This window comes from Leopardus geoffroyi, chromosome E2, assembly GCF_018350155.1.
Source record: "Leopardus geoffroyi isolate Oge1 chromosome E2, O.geoffroyi_Oge1_pat1.0, whole genome shotgun sequence".
NCBI lineage: Eukaryota > Metazoa > Chordata > Mammalia > Carnivora > Felidae > Leopardus > Leopardus geoffroyi.
This window is the reverse complement of record NC_059335.1, coordinates 30,329,414-30,346,988: the sequence shown is the minus strand read 5'-3', so window position 1 is coordinate 30,346,988 and position 17,575 is coordinate 30,329,414. Positions and strand designations below refer to the sequence as shown.

At 42.0% G+C, this 17,575-nt stretch overlaps 2 protein-coding genes across 6 annotated transcripts in view; one reads left to right on the top strand and one right to left on the bottom strand.

The window, feature by feature from the left end:
• Positions 1 to 17,293, top strand: part of TOX3 (TOX high mobility group box family member 3) — a 109,288-nt gene extending 91,995 nt beyond the window's left edge. For 3 of the 5 annotated variants that reach the window (XM_045442753.1, XM_045442750.1, XM_045442749.1), the window contains exons 4-8: positions 4,664 to 4,933; positions 9,565 to 9,792; positions 11,351 to 11,431; positions 15,330 to 16,019; positions 16,314 to 17,293. In XM_045442753.1, the coding sequence (XP_045298709.1) occupies positions 4,664 to 4,933; positions 9,565 to 9,792; positions 11,351 to 11,431; positions 15,330 to 16,019; positions 16,314 to 16,367 (1,323 nt within the window). In that variant the 3' untranslated portion in view covers positions 16,368 to 17,293. Of the gene's footprint in view, positions 1 to 4,663; positions 4,934 to 9,564; positions 9,793 to 11,350; positions 11,432 to 15,329 lie in introns of all 5 variants that reach the window. The other 2 variants (XM_045442752.1, XM_045442751.1) reach the window with 1 other exon arrangement.
• LOC123579149 (60S ribosomal protein L30-like) lies at positions 7,996 to 8,458 on the bottom strand. The gene has a single exon (XM_045442754.1). It carries the CDS (start codon positions 8,391 to 8,393, stop codon positions 8,046 to 8,048), a length of 348 nt encoding a protein of 115 aa, XP_045298710.1. The 5' UTR covers positions 8,394 to 8,458; the 3' UTR covers positions 7,996 to 8,045.
• Positions 17,294 to 17,575: the final 282 nt, after the last annotated feature.

The window sequence follows — 17,575 nt, the reverse complement described above, 5'->3', positions numbered from 1 at the left end:
ACCCCTCCCCCAACAAAGAATCATCCAGACCACAGTGTCAGTCCTGCCGAGGTTGGGAAACTCTTATCTAATAACATCAGAGGACAGAGTGAGACGAAGAAGAGAGAATGAGTTTTTCCCAAAGGATGAACTGTTTTAGGAAATGATACACGTGAACCCTGCAATTGTGAAAGCTACCAGCCTTCAGTTCTTATGGGGGATATAATCGTGGCAATCTCTTACAACCCGCTAGTTGCTTTGCCTTTCAGTGATCGTTGGTAAGGCTTTAGGACTTAATTTTAGGGGCACCTGGGTAGCTCAGTCGGTTAAGCATCTGACTCTTGATTTCAGCTCAGGTCATGATCTCACGGTCCATGAGTTCAAGCCCCACCTGGGGCTCTGTGCAGACAGTGTGGAGCCTGGCTGGGATTCTCTCTCCCTCCCTCTGCCTCTCCCCTACTTGCTTCCTCTCGCTCTCAAAATAAATTTTTTAAAAAAATCTTGTAAAGACTTAATTTTAGTAAGTGAGAGGTAATGATTTTCAAAAATGCATTAATTTCTTAGGGCTGTATCTGTGGTTATACATTTCTTTATTGTGTCGTGACTACTGGGAGAAATTGCGAGCTATTTTTGAGGAGTATATATGAATTATTCTTGCCTACACTTTGTCAGAGTATATTTATTAGTCCATTCGAAATCATGTTTAATTTGGGTAATGCTTAAAAGAATCACATGCTAGCTTTCTAGTTTTCAAGGATTTGAGCATTGGTATATTGGTTTCTCTGGCCTGGCATATAGCAGGTGCTTAATAAACACCTTTAAACTGAACTGACATCTTTCTTTTTTTAAGTGGGAGTCCTAAGATCAAAGGAAGTATCTTTCAAAGGGTACCTTTTTTTTTATGGAAAATGATTGGAGCTGCTAAGAATCAACAAGTTCCCCAAGGCAGTTGTTAATAATTGGTGGTCCTAAAGGAACTTGAATTTCTAAAGAGACACTTGCACTACTAATCTTCTTGTTCTGTAATAGTCATGCATAGAAAGTTATTATGGCATAATTGTGGACCATGGCAAATGCTAGCACATTTTGATGCATCAGTTATGTGGGTTCAGGGGTTACTGGAAAATATGTTAGAGGACCTTGGTGCATTGTCCTATGGGAGATAAGAAAAATGGCACCAGCATGTTTGGGGGTCTGAAGGCTATGTGGATGGCTCGAAGTTTTGGCAAGGCCTGGGCCCCACCACCAGTAGGTTTCGGGAGTAGTTTTCTCTCTGTCCCCAAGGTAGAAATTTCTTGTTATTTCTCTCTCTCCCTCTCTCTTTCTTAAGTGAAATGTTACGAGCACTCTCAATTTATAAAATAAATGAATATAGACTGCTTTCATTAAAAGGGGGGTGATGGCAGTAGAGAGCCTGGGGCCCCATTCATTTCTTTCTGTCAACACATGTCGCCACTGTTGGGCCATGGCTCCCGAGAGCGCTGTTTTCCCATCAAGCTAGCTCAGTGACACTGCAGGTGGAATTTAGAAAGAGCTGATGAAGCCAAGAAAACTTACTTCTTGGCCTTCTGTTTGACCAGGAGCTCCATTTGAAAGGCAGTAGGTGTGGGATAAGTCAATCAGATACCTGTATGTGCTGAATTTCCTAGGCATTGGAGCAAAGCAAGTTCTCTGTTAATGAGAAAGTTGTGTAAATCAGATCATCATATTTCATGGTCACGCCAGTTAGCTGATTTATTATTTTACAGTCAGAATTGAGATACGCAATTTAAATGTAATCTGGAAGTTCCTTGTAAATACTTAAAACATCTAGATTTAAATAAGTCTGAAAGGACTATTAAAGTGCATTCTGAAAGACCTATATGGAGAGTAGAATTAAAAATAAGATCGCTTGGGTGCCAGGGTAGCTCAGTTGGTTAAGTGTCCAATTCTTGATTTCAGCTCAGGTCATGATCTCACAGTTTGTGGGAATGAGTTCTATGTTGGGCTCTGGACTGACTGTACAGAGCCTCCTTGGGATTCTGTCTCTCCCTCTCTCTGCCCCTACCCTGCTCACGCTGTCTCTCAAAATAAAAAAATAAACTTGAAAAAAAAAGAATAAGATGGGGCATCTGGGTGGCTCAGTCGGTTAAGTGTCTGACTTTTGGTTTTGGCTCAGGTCATGACCTCCTGGTTTGTGGGTTCGAGCCCCACGTGGGGCTCCACGCTGACCGTGCGAAATCTCTCTCTCTCTCTAGCCCCCCTTTCTGCCCCTCCCCTACTCACGTGTGTTCTGTCTTTCAAAGTAAATAATAAACTTTAAAAAAAGTTACAAATCAATAAATAAATAACAATTTTTTAAATGAAAAGAGTAAGATCACTCAGTTGTCACTAGTTGGAGGGTAGAGGCAACATAAGCAAGCAATGGTGGAAATTGAGAAGAGCATGGGAGAGCAGGGAGACAGCTCAAATTTTTTAGGAGGGATGGCTAAATGAGTGGTAGGACGCCAATCAATAAAAACAAATTAGGACACACCGACACTGTAAAATCCACTTTTGTGATACACGTCTGCAGAGGGACACCTGCCAGTAAGTGGAATGTAATATTTCAGGGACAGCAGAAGAGGGTGTCGGTATTGTCAGTGAGACCAGGAGGAGTGGGATTGTTCCGGTACATGTGACACGTTTCTCCAGGATTCCCCAGCAGTTTAGGAACTCAGAAAGTATTAAGAAATGGGAAGCTTATACATTTAAGATGAAACCCTAGCACTTAGCTCTACTGTTTAAACTACTCGTAGATCTTTTTAGCTTTTCCTCACTAGTGTGTTTTTTTCATTCATTTTGTTTTGTGTTTTTATAAATGGAAACGTTTAAGATGCTCTTCTCTTCACCCTTCCAGTTCTTTCTCTTATAATGTGACCATTGTTAAAAGTTTAGATACTTCTTAAAAAAAAAAAAGAGGGGACTATACACTATAATTATTTTACAACTTGCTTTTTCAATTTCTTTTTTTTTTTAATTTTTTTTGTTAACATTTATTCATCTTTGAGACAGAGAGAAAGAGAGAGAGAGAGTGGGTGGAGGAGGAGCAGAGAGAGAGGGAGACACAGAATCTGAAGCAGGCTCCAGGCTCTGAGCTGTCAGCACAGAGCCCGATGCGGGACCCGAACTCACTGGCTGTGAGATCATGACCTGAGCCAAAGTTGGAAGTCGGATGCTTAACTGACTGAGCCACCCAGGCACCCCATCTTTTTCAATTTCTATGTCTTGGATATCCCTCTAGGTCAGTGGTTCTCAGATGGGAGAATTTTGCCCCTCGAGAGATAATGTCTGGAAGTATTTTTGATGGTCATGACTGGTCAGGAGAAGGAGAAGTTGCTTCTCCTGAAAGAGGCCAGGGTTGCTATAAACATCCTACAGTGCAAAGGACAGCCTCACAACAAAGAATTATCTGCTCCAAAATGTCAATAAAGCCAAGATTGGAAACCCCATTCTAAGTCAATACACATAAATCTAATTCATTATTTTACAAAGCTTCGTAATACTTATAGGATGCTGGATCATCGTTCATTCAACTAGTTTCCTATTGATATTTGCGGCTTCTTATTTAGTGATGTTTATATATTTGATATTTAGAAACGAAACGCTCCTATTTGGGTATTTACAACTCATTTGTTTCTTCAGAGAGCAAAAGTAAGTCTTCTCAGAGAGACTCAAAAGAGGAACAGTTAAGAATTCATAGGCTTCTGTATAAAATTAGATTCCGGGTCACTGTGAGTCGAGAGAAATTTGGTTTTGGTAAAAATCACAGACTCACACTAAATGACAAGTCTTCAAGTAAGTTGTTTAAAAGCAGGTCTTCATTTTTTGATTCTTCAAAATTAAAAAAAGAAACAGCAGCAACAACCCTAAAGCCTTTTAAATGACTGCCCACAACAGAAGGGCTGCTCTTGAAGTCACTGCAGTAACTTTCAGAGAAGCTACTTCTGATGATTTCTGCTTCCTCTTCATATGTATTTTTAAAAATCCATTAGTATCTTAAATCATGGCGGGTTGAACGAAAGGTTTCAGAAGAAGAAAGTGATACCCAGTCCTAGAGATGTTGAATGACTTCCAGATGCCATTGGCAATGGAATTCAGACTGGGAATGGCCCTCTGGTTAACCACAGAGGGTTTTATAGAAAGGGTGCCCTGAAGCAAACAGATGTTGGCTCTGTGCCTCCCTAAGCCCCTCCTCTCTGCTTGTCAAATGCATTCCTGGAAGGGTCAAGTGAAGACCAGATTCTCCCGCCCTTGTAGAGCTGGGTCTATGGGAATGGTACCAGAAGTATGTGTGAGAATGTTGGAAGACCCACCTGGTAAGCTGGGAAGGAGTAAAACCCCTGCTTCAACCCTTTCCTTCTTGCCTGTTTCCTCAATAAGAAGCCTGAGTTGGATGTTTATCCTTCTTTGCCAATAGGCTTTTATTATTATTTTTTAAAGCCATTTAGTGACAGTTCTAGAGTGAAATAGACTAGGCTGGATGATTTGGTCTTAGTGCTTTTGACCCTTCAACTTTGAGGCAAGAGTCCTTCTAGTTAATGAATGAATAGGGACCATCATCCCGGAATAAGTCAGACCTGTCTAAGGAACTGCTAACATTTTCAGCTTGTTGACATTTGGGAAAACAGACAGCTCACCTCCTCGTTGTCTGTTGCCTTTTTAGGACCAGAGCCACACGCAAGTGCCCCAGTACCGTCAGGATCACTCCTTGATCATGAGGTCCATTGTCCACATGACTGATGCTGCTCGCTCTGGGATCATGCCTCCCACTCAGCTCACCACCATCAACCAGTCTCAGCTCAGCGCCCAGTTGGGGTTAAATTTGGGAGGCGCCAATATGCCTCACACGTCTCCTTCACCTCCAGCGAGCAAATCAGCGACACCCTCCCCTTCCAGCTCCATCAATGAAGAGGATGCTGATGAATCCAACAGAGTAAGTTGACTGCCTTAGTGTGTCACGTACCCAAGAATTTCGAATCACTTCATGCTGTGTCTTTAAATTTCATTCATGGTAGTTCCTGCCTTCTCTTCGTGGATTTGGCTAGCATTTAACTTTATGATGGTTTGATTCCCCCCCCCCCCCCCGCTTTACTTATTCTTTTTTTTTTTTTTTTTTTTTTTTGTGAAAAGTGTATTCTGCTGGAAATTGGGAGATCTGGCTTCTCCGTCTGATTGTAAGGCATCGAACATGTCACTTAACTCATGTAGACATGATTTTCCCAGTCTGCAGAAGGGAAGGCTTATACTAGATTCCCCAGGAATTCTATACTAAAGTGCTCTGGTTCTAAGTTAATGTCCATGTGGATAAGTTTCATCCAGTTAGTTGGCTGAGCCGCTGTCACATTGGGGAACCTTGCACCTTGGATGATGTTCATCACATAGTAAGTTCTAATTGTTGCACATCTCTGCTTTTGTCATGGAGAGTGACGCTCAAATATGCATGGGTTGAAATAAAAACTTAGTTGCAGGTGGGACTTTTATGAATGCCTAGAAAGGTATTCTGTTTCATTAAAGTTACTTGTCCAAGATACACATTTATTCATTATGTGTTGTATACCTACTCTGTGCTTTGCCTTGTACTTGGTTCTGGTGACATAAAGATTTATAAGAGAATTACTACCTCTGGGGCTCCCCACTGGGGACGAAAAGCAATGCTTAAAACTAGCTCCAGATGTGATTAGTGGTATAATTGATGTATCTGGTGTGCTAAGATTGTAATCGATTCTGCTTGGGAGAGTGATTTGAGGAAGACTTTATTGAGAAGGTGATATTTGAATTAGGTCTAAGAGGATACATAAAAGTTTGTGAGGCAGAAGAGAGAGGCCAGCATTCTGGTCGAAGGAGCAATGGAAGTACATGTCAATTTATGAGTGTCGTGAACAGTTTGATATGGGGAGGAAAGACATAGGAATTGAAGAAAGCAGTAGCTGAAATGTGGAAGCCTTTCTCCTGCAGGTCGTTGAGAGCTGATTAATGATTTGCATAGAGGAATAGCAGAAGCAACTTTATGCTTTAGAAAGATGGCTTTGGCTGTATATAGAATGCGTTACAAAGGGAGGGACGGGAGGAAAGGAAACTAATCAGAAGGTCTTTTTGTCATGAAGTGTTTCCTTTTAGCAAAGGAAGGAATGGACAGGAGGTACCAGATCCGTGAGACATATAAGAGGGAGAATCATAAAGTTTTGGTGGTCCACTGGGGTTTGAAGGAATAAAAGATAAATGGGGTTTTAATACGAGAGTTAGCATGGATATCGGCAAATGAGAGAATCAGCCCAGAGAAAGAAGAATGTTACTTTTTCTCCCACGGAAAAGATGAGAGTTTGGCATGGTATGGCTTGAATTTGATACACCCACATTTGAGCTAGAACTCAGTTCATTGGAGGGAGAACAACCGATTTGGGGACCATCACACGTAGATAGGAAGACGTGGAAGTAATCAGGATTTCTCAGAGTGCATAAGGAGCCCTGAGCATCATTTATTTTTATTTTTAAGTAGTAAATGGAAAAAGAAGAGCTAGAGAAGGTAGAGAGTGATGAAGGAAGAGGGAAGCGAGGTTAGAATCTATTGCAGGGATTTAAAGGAGGGTTTGATCTGTCCTGACATCTTAGCACCCCACTGGATATGTTAGCACCCTACTGGACACAGATTGGGTGAATGGATGACCAGTCTCTGCTCACACTCAAAAGAACTTTCGTAAGGTGAAGTGAGAAACAGGGATGTGAATAAGGCACAGCTAGGTTACAACTGGCCATAACACAATTCAGATGGATTCCTTTCATTTCACTCACATTTCCACTGATCTGACACTCACTTTTGTACCACACTGAAATTGTCATGGCTAAGGAGAACCTTATCTGTGACTCCTAGCTTACTCCATTTTAAGCAAGAGCCTAGGTTTCGTGTAAAGGCAAGGAATCCAATTTGTTCTCCTTTAAGCAACTGAGCCGAGAAAGAAAGATTAAAATTATCATTGATTGTGTCTCTTTTGAGGAAAACTATTTCCCCACCTTTCCCAACCCTCCTCAGTCAATCACATGCAGGTTCCTGTAGGAGAATTAATTCTAAGATTTTATTTAAACTGCATTTTAATTGCTTTAATTGCATTAAAATGCAAGATTCTGCATTTCAGGTTTATTCTTAAAAGGTAATGATGTTTAGGGCATGTCATGGTTATCCAAGGAAGATATCAAAGGTTGTCAACATTTGAATGCTACTTTACAGGAAGGGAGATTGAGCTCTTTGGGAAAGGTTGCCCTGGAAATCACGTTCACCTTGCCACTGGTCAGGTCATTATTGCTGCAAACAGTGCCAAATTTTCTTCCAAGAAATGAATATAGTTGTTGGACTCAATTGGAAAAATCTGTGGTATATGTATGTATTTTTTTCCTTGGGGCCAAAGCAGTATTTTTTCACCGAAGGAAAACTTGGCTCCCACTGAAGCTCTAACTGAAAGGCATCTGACAGCCTTACAATAAGTTCAGATTCATTAACTAGAATTAAACAAGTCGCATTGATTCTGAGAATTTAAAAAAGAAAAAAGATTATTGAAAATTATTGCATTCATTGTGTGAGTTATGAAAGATGGCATTTTGGAGAAGAGGTGAGATGTGGCTTACCAGCCTCTGAAGTGGGTAACTACTTGTATGAAGTATGGATGTTGTTACCACTCAAGTAGCGTGTGTAATAGCCCGGCCGAGAAGTGGACTTGTGATACCCCAACACATTGAGGGTCCAGAGCGCTCAGAAACAAGGCACTAATCAGTTTCCTCCCTGAGCATTTCAGTAATTGGATTACGTTCCAAATGACTGTCATGCAGAAAGTAATGATACTCTCGGAAAATTTGAATTTAGGATTCAAGACTCAAGGCCATTAAAAACCAATCTGTCAGCAACTTGAGTCTATCTCTGTTGATCTTCCCTACGACTGGCTTTTAAAACTGGTCTTGTCAAACATTTCAGCATTCTTTTTTTTTTTTTTTTTTTTTTTTTTACAGTTTTTAAAACAAGCTCTAACCAATTTTATTAACGAAAAATTTTACGTGATTTACTTTTCACCAGTCTGTTCTGGCATGCTTCGAATGATATCAGAATCACCTGGATCAATAATAGCCAGTGTGCACACTCTGTAGTATTTCCCACACGCTGTGCCCAATTCAATATTATTGCCGCTGTAGTGATGGACACCAGTTTTGGCCAACATGGCATAGTATTCTATTTCAGACTTCCTCAAGGCTGGGCAGTTGTTGCCGAGGATGACCAGTTTCGCTTTGCCATGTCTGATCATTTTCAGAGTCTGCTTGTACCCCAACACGTACTTCCCACTTTTCATAACGAGTTGGAGCCTAGAGTTGATGGACTCCGGCGACTTTTTCGTCTTCTTTGCGGCCACCATCTTCCTGCCTTAGGTGTGGGGCGGACCCAACCAGAAGCAACCGCCAAAATGGCCGGGAGAGAGAAAGGAAAGAGAGACAAACATTTCAGCATTCTTGATGAAGTTAACGGCAAAAAGATCTTCAGTATAGTCCTATTATAATCTAGGGGGATAAAACAAGGCTGATGTATCTTTTCTCCTGCTTCTCTGATAAGGATATTTTACGATCACTGACGTTAGATAATGGTAGTAGCAGGTGACTCTGGAGCTCATTGGTATATCAATGTAGGGAGCTATACCCATGTCATGTCTGTGGTTTTGATCTCAGAGAGTTTGTATGATAAGTATGTGTAAAGTATTTACTGTCTCTATGGCAGGATTCTTCTGGGCAGAGTTAGTCACCATATATCATAACTCTTTTCTTATCAGTCTTCTTTGTAGCCTGGGTGATTTTAAGTATCAGTTATTGCTCTCATACTGGTTTTTAGTTCAGTGAAGAATACCAATTTCCTTTCTATCTCCAGTTAAAGGACTTTTGACATTTTTTTATGTTTATTATTATCCTATTCTTCAGAAAGTTTTAATTGCTTAAAGAAATAAAGACAACCTTTCTTTTATTGTGCAAGCTTAGGGATTGTAGCTACTTTCCACTGGCGTTTCTGGAGACCCATTAGCCAAGTAACATTCTGGTAAGATAAAACTTGAAGCTTCAAAAAATCGATTCAGACTGATCATATATATGGCAGGTGACTATGGCAAGGGACCTCATTTCAAATATCTGAATATGATCCACGTCCTGAATTATTATTTAGATTTACTTCTAAGACCTCTGAAAATGTAAAATATTTTATGCGTACACATGTAATGCACACACACATACACACACACATATGCACACACTTCATTGCCTGGTATAATGTTCTGTTTTTCATTACTCATAATTGCTATTTAGAGCATATGTTGTGAATGTATTGAAGATACTTCTGGGTCTCATTAATCAATGTTCTAAATGCTAATCTCTGCTGTCCAGTTAACTCTAAGAAAACTTACCCCTCCCCTGCTTTCGCCAGTGATTCATCTGTTGATGAATCTGCTTAACAAAACCTTAAAAGAACAATTGTGGATCTGGTTAGGTCTTGCTGCCTTCTCTGCGAGTACATTCTAGGCAGTGAATTTTCTTCCTGCTTTGCAGGCCATTGGAGAGAAAAGAGCTGCTCCAGATTCTGGCAAGAAGCCCAAGACTCCAAAGAAAAAGAAAAAGAAAGATCCCAATGAGCCCCAGAAGCCAGTGTCAGCATATGCCCTGTTTTTCAGAGACACACAGGCCGCAATTAAAGGTCAAAACCCCAATGCAACCTTTGGAGAGGTCTCGAAAATCGTTGCATCTATGTGGGACAGCCTTGGAGAAGAACAAAAGCAGGTGAGGCAGAGATCCATCGTGACCATAAAATGAAGAAGTTACCAGAGTATTTCTTACATCTTCTCTGAGTGAATGTTCGCTTAATACGACTGTTTCCTATGAAGGCCTTTCTAAGCTGTGGAATTTAGAGACGCAGTTGTGTAAACCTAAGCCGCTCCCCAGGTATATGGATTTCTCGGTCCCCCCTAAGGGTTCGTGTTGGGAACTCATTCAGTGGAGAAATGGGGGAAATTCACGCAATATCCTGCAAGCATAAACTTTTGACGATCATCGTTTCACGTTAGATAATGTGGTATTTGCCCCCTTGGTTCAGAAAGGGCACTACAAACCGATCAGGACCATCCCACTTGCCTTTTCTCTGATCATCTTCCCGAACCTTTGTGCCATCCCGGTGGGTTTCCAAACTTTGAAGCCACCTCTGCGAGTCTCAGTACTGTCCCCGGGCATTCAAAATTTTATTCCAAGTTCATTTGAAAGCTTGGCTGTATGAGATGTATTGAGAGATTACCAAGCCAGTGGGAGATACTTCCTTTGGGGCCTCACCTCCTATGCTTCCCTTGAGGCTCCTCCACACAAAGGGAAGTAAAAATGGCTTCCCTGCACCTCGCATGAAACTCCAGTGACCATTAATGGGATTTCACGTTATGTGTGCTCAGATGACCAGACTTCCCTTGGGAATAAAATGGAATAACCATTTCGGGAATGAGGAGTGCCAAGGCCTCGAGTTTTCTTTTACGAATCATGACCTCATTCCTACTCGCTGGTTACTCTGGGATGGTGCAGCTATAGAATTTGCCCATTTGCGGTGAGCTTATTGTATGTGGCACACTGATTTTCTGTCCCAGAAATGTAATCCTCAGGGACTGCCAAAGCTGCTGCGTCTTTTACCTCTGGAGAAAAAGGCAGTTGCACTTGGGTCTAACACACTACCATCAGATACTGTTAAGAAAAGGAAGAGCAAATCATGGGATTTGTTTATGTAACTCGTTGGCCTCACTAATGGAAATTTACCACCTTTTAACTATTTCTGCGTTGTTTTTTGTTTTTTTCCTTCAGAAGAAAACTGTGCTAGTTCTGTCTTTTTCTCTTACGTCTTCGCACACCGCACCTGTTGTTGGTGGTATTTTAATCTTCTTACTTGGTGCAAGTTAGACGTGTGTCAGGGCAAGAGAAGACACTGATGGAGAAACTCGTGATTTCCTGTAATTTGAACGATTGGTAGCAAATTTTGCTCTTTTTGCTATACCCCATCCGCGGCCTTAATGCGAGGCCCTCAGCTGGCTCTCTCAAGGCATCTAGGCCACAACCTGAAATCTTTTTTTCTCATTTATCATCGTAAACATCCAAATTGTGCTCCTGTGAGGATGGCAGGGTTTTGTTTTCGTGTGTGTGTGTGTGTGTGTGTGTGTGTGTGTGTGTGTGTGTTTTCACGTTTAAAAACCAAAGCCACTGAAACCAGCTTTCTCTGTGAGTTACGTTGTGACCCAATTTGTGCGGCCGTTCTTTTATGGCTGAGAATTTGTAGGCTAACGGTGATGCTAATTGTGTCTTTTAATAGGTTTATAAAAGGAAAACGGAAGCTGCCAAAAAAGAATACCTGAAGGCCTTGGCTGCGTACAGGGCCAGCCTCGTTTCTAAGGTAAACCTGTGCAGGAACGGCCAGTCTCTGAGTTACAGTGTTGAAAACAGCCCAGTGCACTGAACACATACAGGCAGCTCCCCTTAACAGTTGGCAAAAAAAAAAAAAAAAAAAAAAAAAAAGGCGTTTTGAACAATTCATTAGCTTATTTGTTCCCGTTGGAGATTACCTCAATGATGGCATGAAAAATAGGAGTTCAGTTAAACCGCTGCATCTCCATTGTTTCCAGAAGCTTCACTTTATGTGTGTTGAGACTGTTTAACAAAACACAAATATTAAAGACTGATCTCGAATAGCCTCTCATTTTTGCTTTTTGTCAGGGACTGGGATCTGTGCCCATGTCCTCCATTTAAACTGGGCGGTATTTTGGCCAGGCGGTTTGGGACATCCTATCATAAATTCTCGAGTGCTTCTATTATTGTCCTAGGGGATGTTGCAATTTGACCAAACTGTCCCACATCATATACATAAATAAACCTCACGACTTTTTAAAATAAAATTAGGCTCCAAATACTTAAAAAAAAAAAAAAAAGAAAGGACATGTATTTTTACATAGAGGAGCAAATGGGCCCTGATGTATTATAAAATGCACCAGTATCCCAAAGCAAATGTCACTCTGGATTATTATTACCTTGATCCAAAAGGAGTGTGAGCTATTACATTATATTTTAACATTTAATTAACCTTGTCTTTAGCCTCTCAAGAATTTTGAGAGGCTTTGGGGAGAATAATTTGAACTAATGTTTTTGCTCTTGATATATTTCGTCTGGCAATCAGGGATTCATTTCCATTGTCATGCTTGTTGCCAGAAGTACCACACGAGGCTGCAGGGCATGGTGGGTGTTGCTGGCAAAGCCATTTCAAAAGAGGCTACTTCCGGGGCACCTGGGTGGCTCAGTCGGTTAAGTGTCCAGCTCTTGGGTTTCGCTCAGGTGATGATCTTGAGGTTCGTGAGTTCGAGCCCCGTGTCAGGCTGCAGAGCCTGCCTGGGATTCTCTCTCCTCGTCTCTCTCTGCCCCTCCCCTGCTGGCTCGCTTTTTCTCTCTCTCTCAAAATAAACAAACTTTAAAAAAAATTTAAAAAGGGCTCCTTTTTTCTCTTCTTCCCCTGAGTTGTTTCTTCTTTATATTAAGATCCACCAGCAGCAGCAGCTCAAATCAGATCAAGAGGGGTCCCCCTTGTTTAGCTGTCCGCTGTTAGGACAACTTCCACGTCATTAGAAAGAGAATACAAACATTCATGAGGTCAATAGTGAGACCTTTTTCTGAGACACTGGAAGACACACATTAAAAGACGTACCAGTTCTGGACTCAGATTTGCCTACTGGCAGAACACAGCCAAATGTGTAGGCTACTGATGTTAAGAATGGAGGTATAGTTGGCTAATTAGATAGAGTGACCCGGCTAGAGGAGCAGTGCACATGTACTTCCTAAGTGGATCATTTATTCATTCATTTACCCAGGAGCAGGCATAGGTGATCTTTGTGTATTAGAGCATGAATAATTGACCACACATGGATTTCAGCCAAGAGGCAGTATCTCAAAAGACATCCAGAAAATAGCAACCATGATTGGGCTCATCGAGTCTGTGACTGATGTGGAAGGGATACCATAAAAGTTATACATCGGGGACTAGAGTCACAATTCAGAAGTATGTCAGAATAAAGCTTAGTGAGTCCCCCAAACCAACAGGATGGAATTTAAAAAGAATAAATGTAAAGCAGTGTTTGTTTGGGGTATTTTGGGTTTTTGTTTTTGTTTTTGTTTTTTTCACTAAGTTAGTGCAGTTTGAGAGCATCCTTAATTTATATTCAGAGTCCTGGCAGGTACCTAAAATAGTCCGTGAAGTAGAAGTTCAGAATAATTTCAGTCCGAACCAAAAGCGTAAAACAGCTTCTAATGTGATGATCTCACAGGAAATAGTATCTAATTGTACAGCATGGTGATTAGACCACATCTGAAGTATCGGTTCCATTTTGGAATCCACAATTTAAAGGGGCGTGGTAACCAACCAACAAAAGTTAATAGAAGCTTAATATTAAAACACAGGGAGTAAACCTGGCAGGCAAGCAAGAACTCTTTCCACTCGCCCACCCATTTCTCTTCACCAGTACGGTGGTGTCTTAAAGGCACACTGGTGTGATTGGCCAGGGGTCTAAATATAGACTTCCCTTGCAGTTTCATCCTTAAGACTAGCTGGGTGATTTTTAAATATTAGAATATATAAGAATTGTCTTCCTGTTTATATGTAGAACACTGTGTGTATTCTACCTTATGGGTGATTTCATAGTTTTTAAAGATGATTAATGAGTCTTTGCAGGCTTCTTCTTACCTGAGGACTTTAGAAGGTGAACCTCCAGTAGGCATGTAACCCACCAAGCTTCCGTAAAAAATCGGAGAGCTGTCCACCCATAGCTGGTGTTTCGCCATGATGATGTGCTCAAACATAATCCATCAACAATGGCCTCTCCTCCATTGAGTGACTGTCGACATAAGATCACCACTCATAAGATCCTTCTACTAGTAGAGTTTATAAATGGGAGTAATAAAAAGCTGGAAGTAAACATTCAGTATCACTGAAGAGTGGATGCCAGCTTGATGCCTCCAAGGTGCTCCCACTCTCCCCTTCCAAAAACACCTAATTTTGTGAAGAACAAGAGAAGAAAATAGCCAGTAAGAGCAATCACTTCAGTCACGGTTACATTAGTAAAAGAATTTATCTTTGTGGAGGTGATTACGTATTTTTGGTGCAAAATGTAATAGCCTCTCTCCGTGTTGAGCCTCAGATCAGATCAGTTGTTTATCTTATGACAGGTTATTCAGACACCCGAGTGTTGAACGTCCTCCCCTGACCTAGGACTCCTGTGATAAATTCTGGAAATCTTTGAAGATATTGGGTAAACTAAAACATCTCTTAAGCCGTAAAATACTTGCATTTAGTATCTCTAAGGGATTCAGTGACAGTCCTCCTATATTCAAGTGAGCATTGTCATACACTGCCTGGAAGTGTAGGGCTTTGACATTTTCTAGTAGTAGTTTTCTGGTAATAATTGTTAATTAATAAAAAAATAGCTAACATTTACTAAAGGCGTCCCCTGTGCCACGCGCTATTCTAAATGCTTGACAACGTATGAATTAATTTAATTCTCACAACCTCTACATAAGGTAAATACCGTAACACCCCGTTTTATAGGTAAGGAAACTGAGGAACAGGTGGGTGAATTAACTTGCCCAGAGTCATGAAGCTGCCAAGTAGTGGGGCACAATTTGAACTCCCCGGCGGCAGTCTATTGTGTTTTCAGTATGAGTCATAGTGATGAGGGTTAGCTCAGGCTTCACTGCTGGAGGTATGTCATTTCTTGAACATGTGTATCAGTTATCTTTTGCTACCTTGTGCTGTGTAACACCCAGCCACAAAGCCCAGTGACTTGAAAAGACAAGCATGTGTCTCAGAGGGCGCCAGTGAACTGGCTGGTTCTTCAATCTAGGCCTGACTGGGCAGGATCCACCAGTCCTGCTCATTGGTCTGCAGTCGGCAGGGGGGTTGGACCTGGCTGGGGCTTGTTCTGGGACAAGGCAGTTGGCCGGCTGGCTGGCTGGCTGGCTTTTGAGTGGTGACTGGGCCCTGTGCCCCTTGTCATGCACATGGTGATGGCAGATGCCTAGAGAGGGTACAAGGCCAGCCCGATTCAAGGGGTAAGGAATTTGACTCTACCTTTTGCGGGGGGGCGGGGGGGGGGGGCTGAAAAGTCAAAGGACAGGAAAATGGAGTCCAGGGAAGAAAAATGGTGGTCATTTTTTTTTTTCTTAATCAATTTGCAATACTTAAAAAAAAACAGTTGACTATTTTAAATACTTGGGTATTTTAATATCTGGGGATTTTCTCCCCCCAAATGCAGGCTGCTGCCGAATCCGCAGAAGCCCAGACCATTCGCTCCGTTCAGCAGACCCTGGCGTCCACCAATCTGACATCCTCGCTCCTTCTCAACCCTCCGCTGTCGCAGCACGGGACCGTATCAGCCTCACCTCAGACTCTCCAGCAGTCGCTCCCCAGGTCCATCGCCCCCAAACCCCTAACCATGAGACTCCCCATGAACCAGATCGTCACGTCGGTCACCATCGCCGCCAACATGCCCTCGAACATTGGGGCCCCGCTGATAAGCTCCATGGGGACGACCCTGGTGGGCTCGGCGTCCTCCGCCCAGGGGAGCCCTTCCGTGCAAACCCAGCAGCAGCACCTGCAGAGGCAGCAGCAGCACCTCCAGCAGCACCAAATGCAGCAGCAGCTCCAGCAGCAGATGCAGCAGCAGCATTTCCAGCACCACCTGCAGCAGCACCTGCAGCAGCAGCAGCAGCACCTGCAGCAGCAGCTCAGCCAGCAGCAGCTGCAGCAGCAGCTCCAGCAGCAGCTCCAGCTGCAGCAGCTGCAGCAGCACATGCAGCACCCGCCTCAGCCCTCTCCTCGGCAGCCCTCCCCGGTCACCTCCCAGATGACGTCCCCCATCCCCGCCATCGGGAGCCCGCAGCCAGCCTCTCAGCAGCACCAGTCACAGATACAGTCTCAGCCACAGACTCCGGTGTTGTCCCAGGTCAGTATTTTCTGAAGGCGCCCGCGGCAGGCGCGCCCGGATTGGCGCGCGCGCGCGCGCGCGCGCGCGGAGGCGAGTGGCGGAGGAGGGTAACCCGAACGCGGCCGAAGCTTGTAAGTTGCGGTCGGTTATGCAGAAACGTGTCACAGATCACATGGTCCTCTCAAGTGTCTATTAGATAGGCAATAAGAACACAGTGTAGCCGAGTATCACCTTCTAGCTGACTGTAAATCACTTTGTTTTTAAACAAGAAAAGCTGTGCTCTTTTATGTGATGCCTTTTTTATTTATTCAGGCTATACCTACAATATGTGAATCAAACCGTTTAATGAATCCTGGGACGTACTGAGGACTCTAAACTGGCCTCTCTGAGTCATAGAAAACGGCCTTATTTCTCCAGAAGTGAATAAACCGCACTTCCAGGCTATTTGAACTTCCGGAGCCCTAAAAATAAAAAGCACAGTGGTAATTACCTGACATAGGAAGATCCAGTTTCATACAAACATTTGTATGACGTGAATAGTTGATGGCATTTTTTTGTCATGAAAAAAAAAATAATGTAAATCACAGACTTTTGCCAAAGCTCTTATTTTTTTTTCCTAAATCTCTCCAGAAAAAAAAAAAAAAAATACAAGTGATTAGATTCAATTATTGACTTATTTCCACTTTTTTAACCCATGACTTCTCCAACTCAAACCACAGTATATGTTGTAACGATATCTATGACCACTGTTAGCCCATTATGTTCATCCCAATTAGAAGAAAAGAATGTGAATATTATATTCTGTGTTTTGAGTGACAAGTTTCGAAAATAAAAACACTGTATTTTTAAAAGGGAAATGCACTTAAATGAAAACAGTTATTACAAAAGTTAAGATTTAAAAAAAAAAATGCAAGAGTTTTTATTATGATGTAATACCGGTAGAATATTTAAAAGGCACACCACATCTGAATAATCAATGTAAATATTTTCTTTCAAAGTTGTAAGTTTTCATATCATGTGTTGTAAAGTTTTCATACATGAGGCTTTAACGTAAACACTGGTGACATAAACCATTCATTGCTACGTTGCTTATTGTGTTTTTATGCTGTTTTATACTTTTTTATGAGTTATGATAGCAGCGATTAAGTTGTTTGTATTTTGCTTAACTAAAACAAAAAATGCTTTTATCTTGCTATAGAATAAACACATTTCAGTAAAAACTGTGGACTGTATTTTGATGCAACAACCAGGAAAATGTTCACTTTTCAAATAAAATGATATGTCAAATTTCACTTTCGGTTCCTTGAATACGTATGCGGTGGGAAAACAGGCCACATACCAACTTTTCTTGAGCCAACGCGTCATACTCTGTTTTCAGTCGGAAATAGGATGCTCATTGCCAAGAATTTGGGTTGCGTGGCCCACACCCAGGACCTCTTAAAAAATGGAAAATATTTTTTTTAACGATCCTTTTGTTAAGATGCAAGGGACAGGTAAGTATAGAGGAAGAAGCAATTGTCTTGTCTTTGGGGCCAGAACTTGCCGGCAGTGTGTTGGTACTGCTGGTAAGAGGG

Coding starts and splice junctions, on each gene's coding strand:
- LOC123579149 (XM_045442754.1), bottom strand. CDS start 8,393: ATGGTGGCCGCAAAGAAGACGAAAAAGTCGCCGGAGTCCATCAACTCT.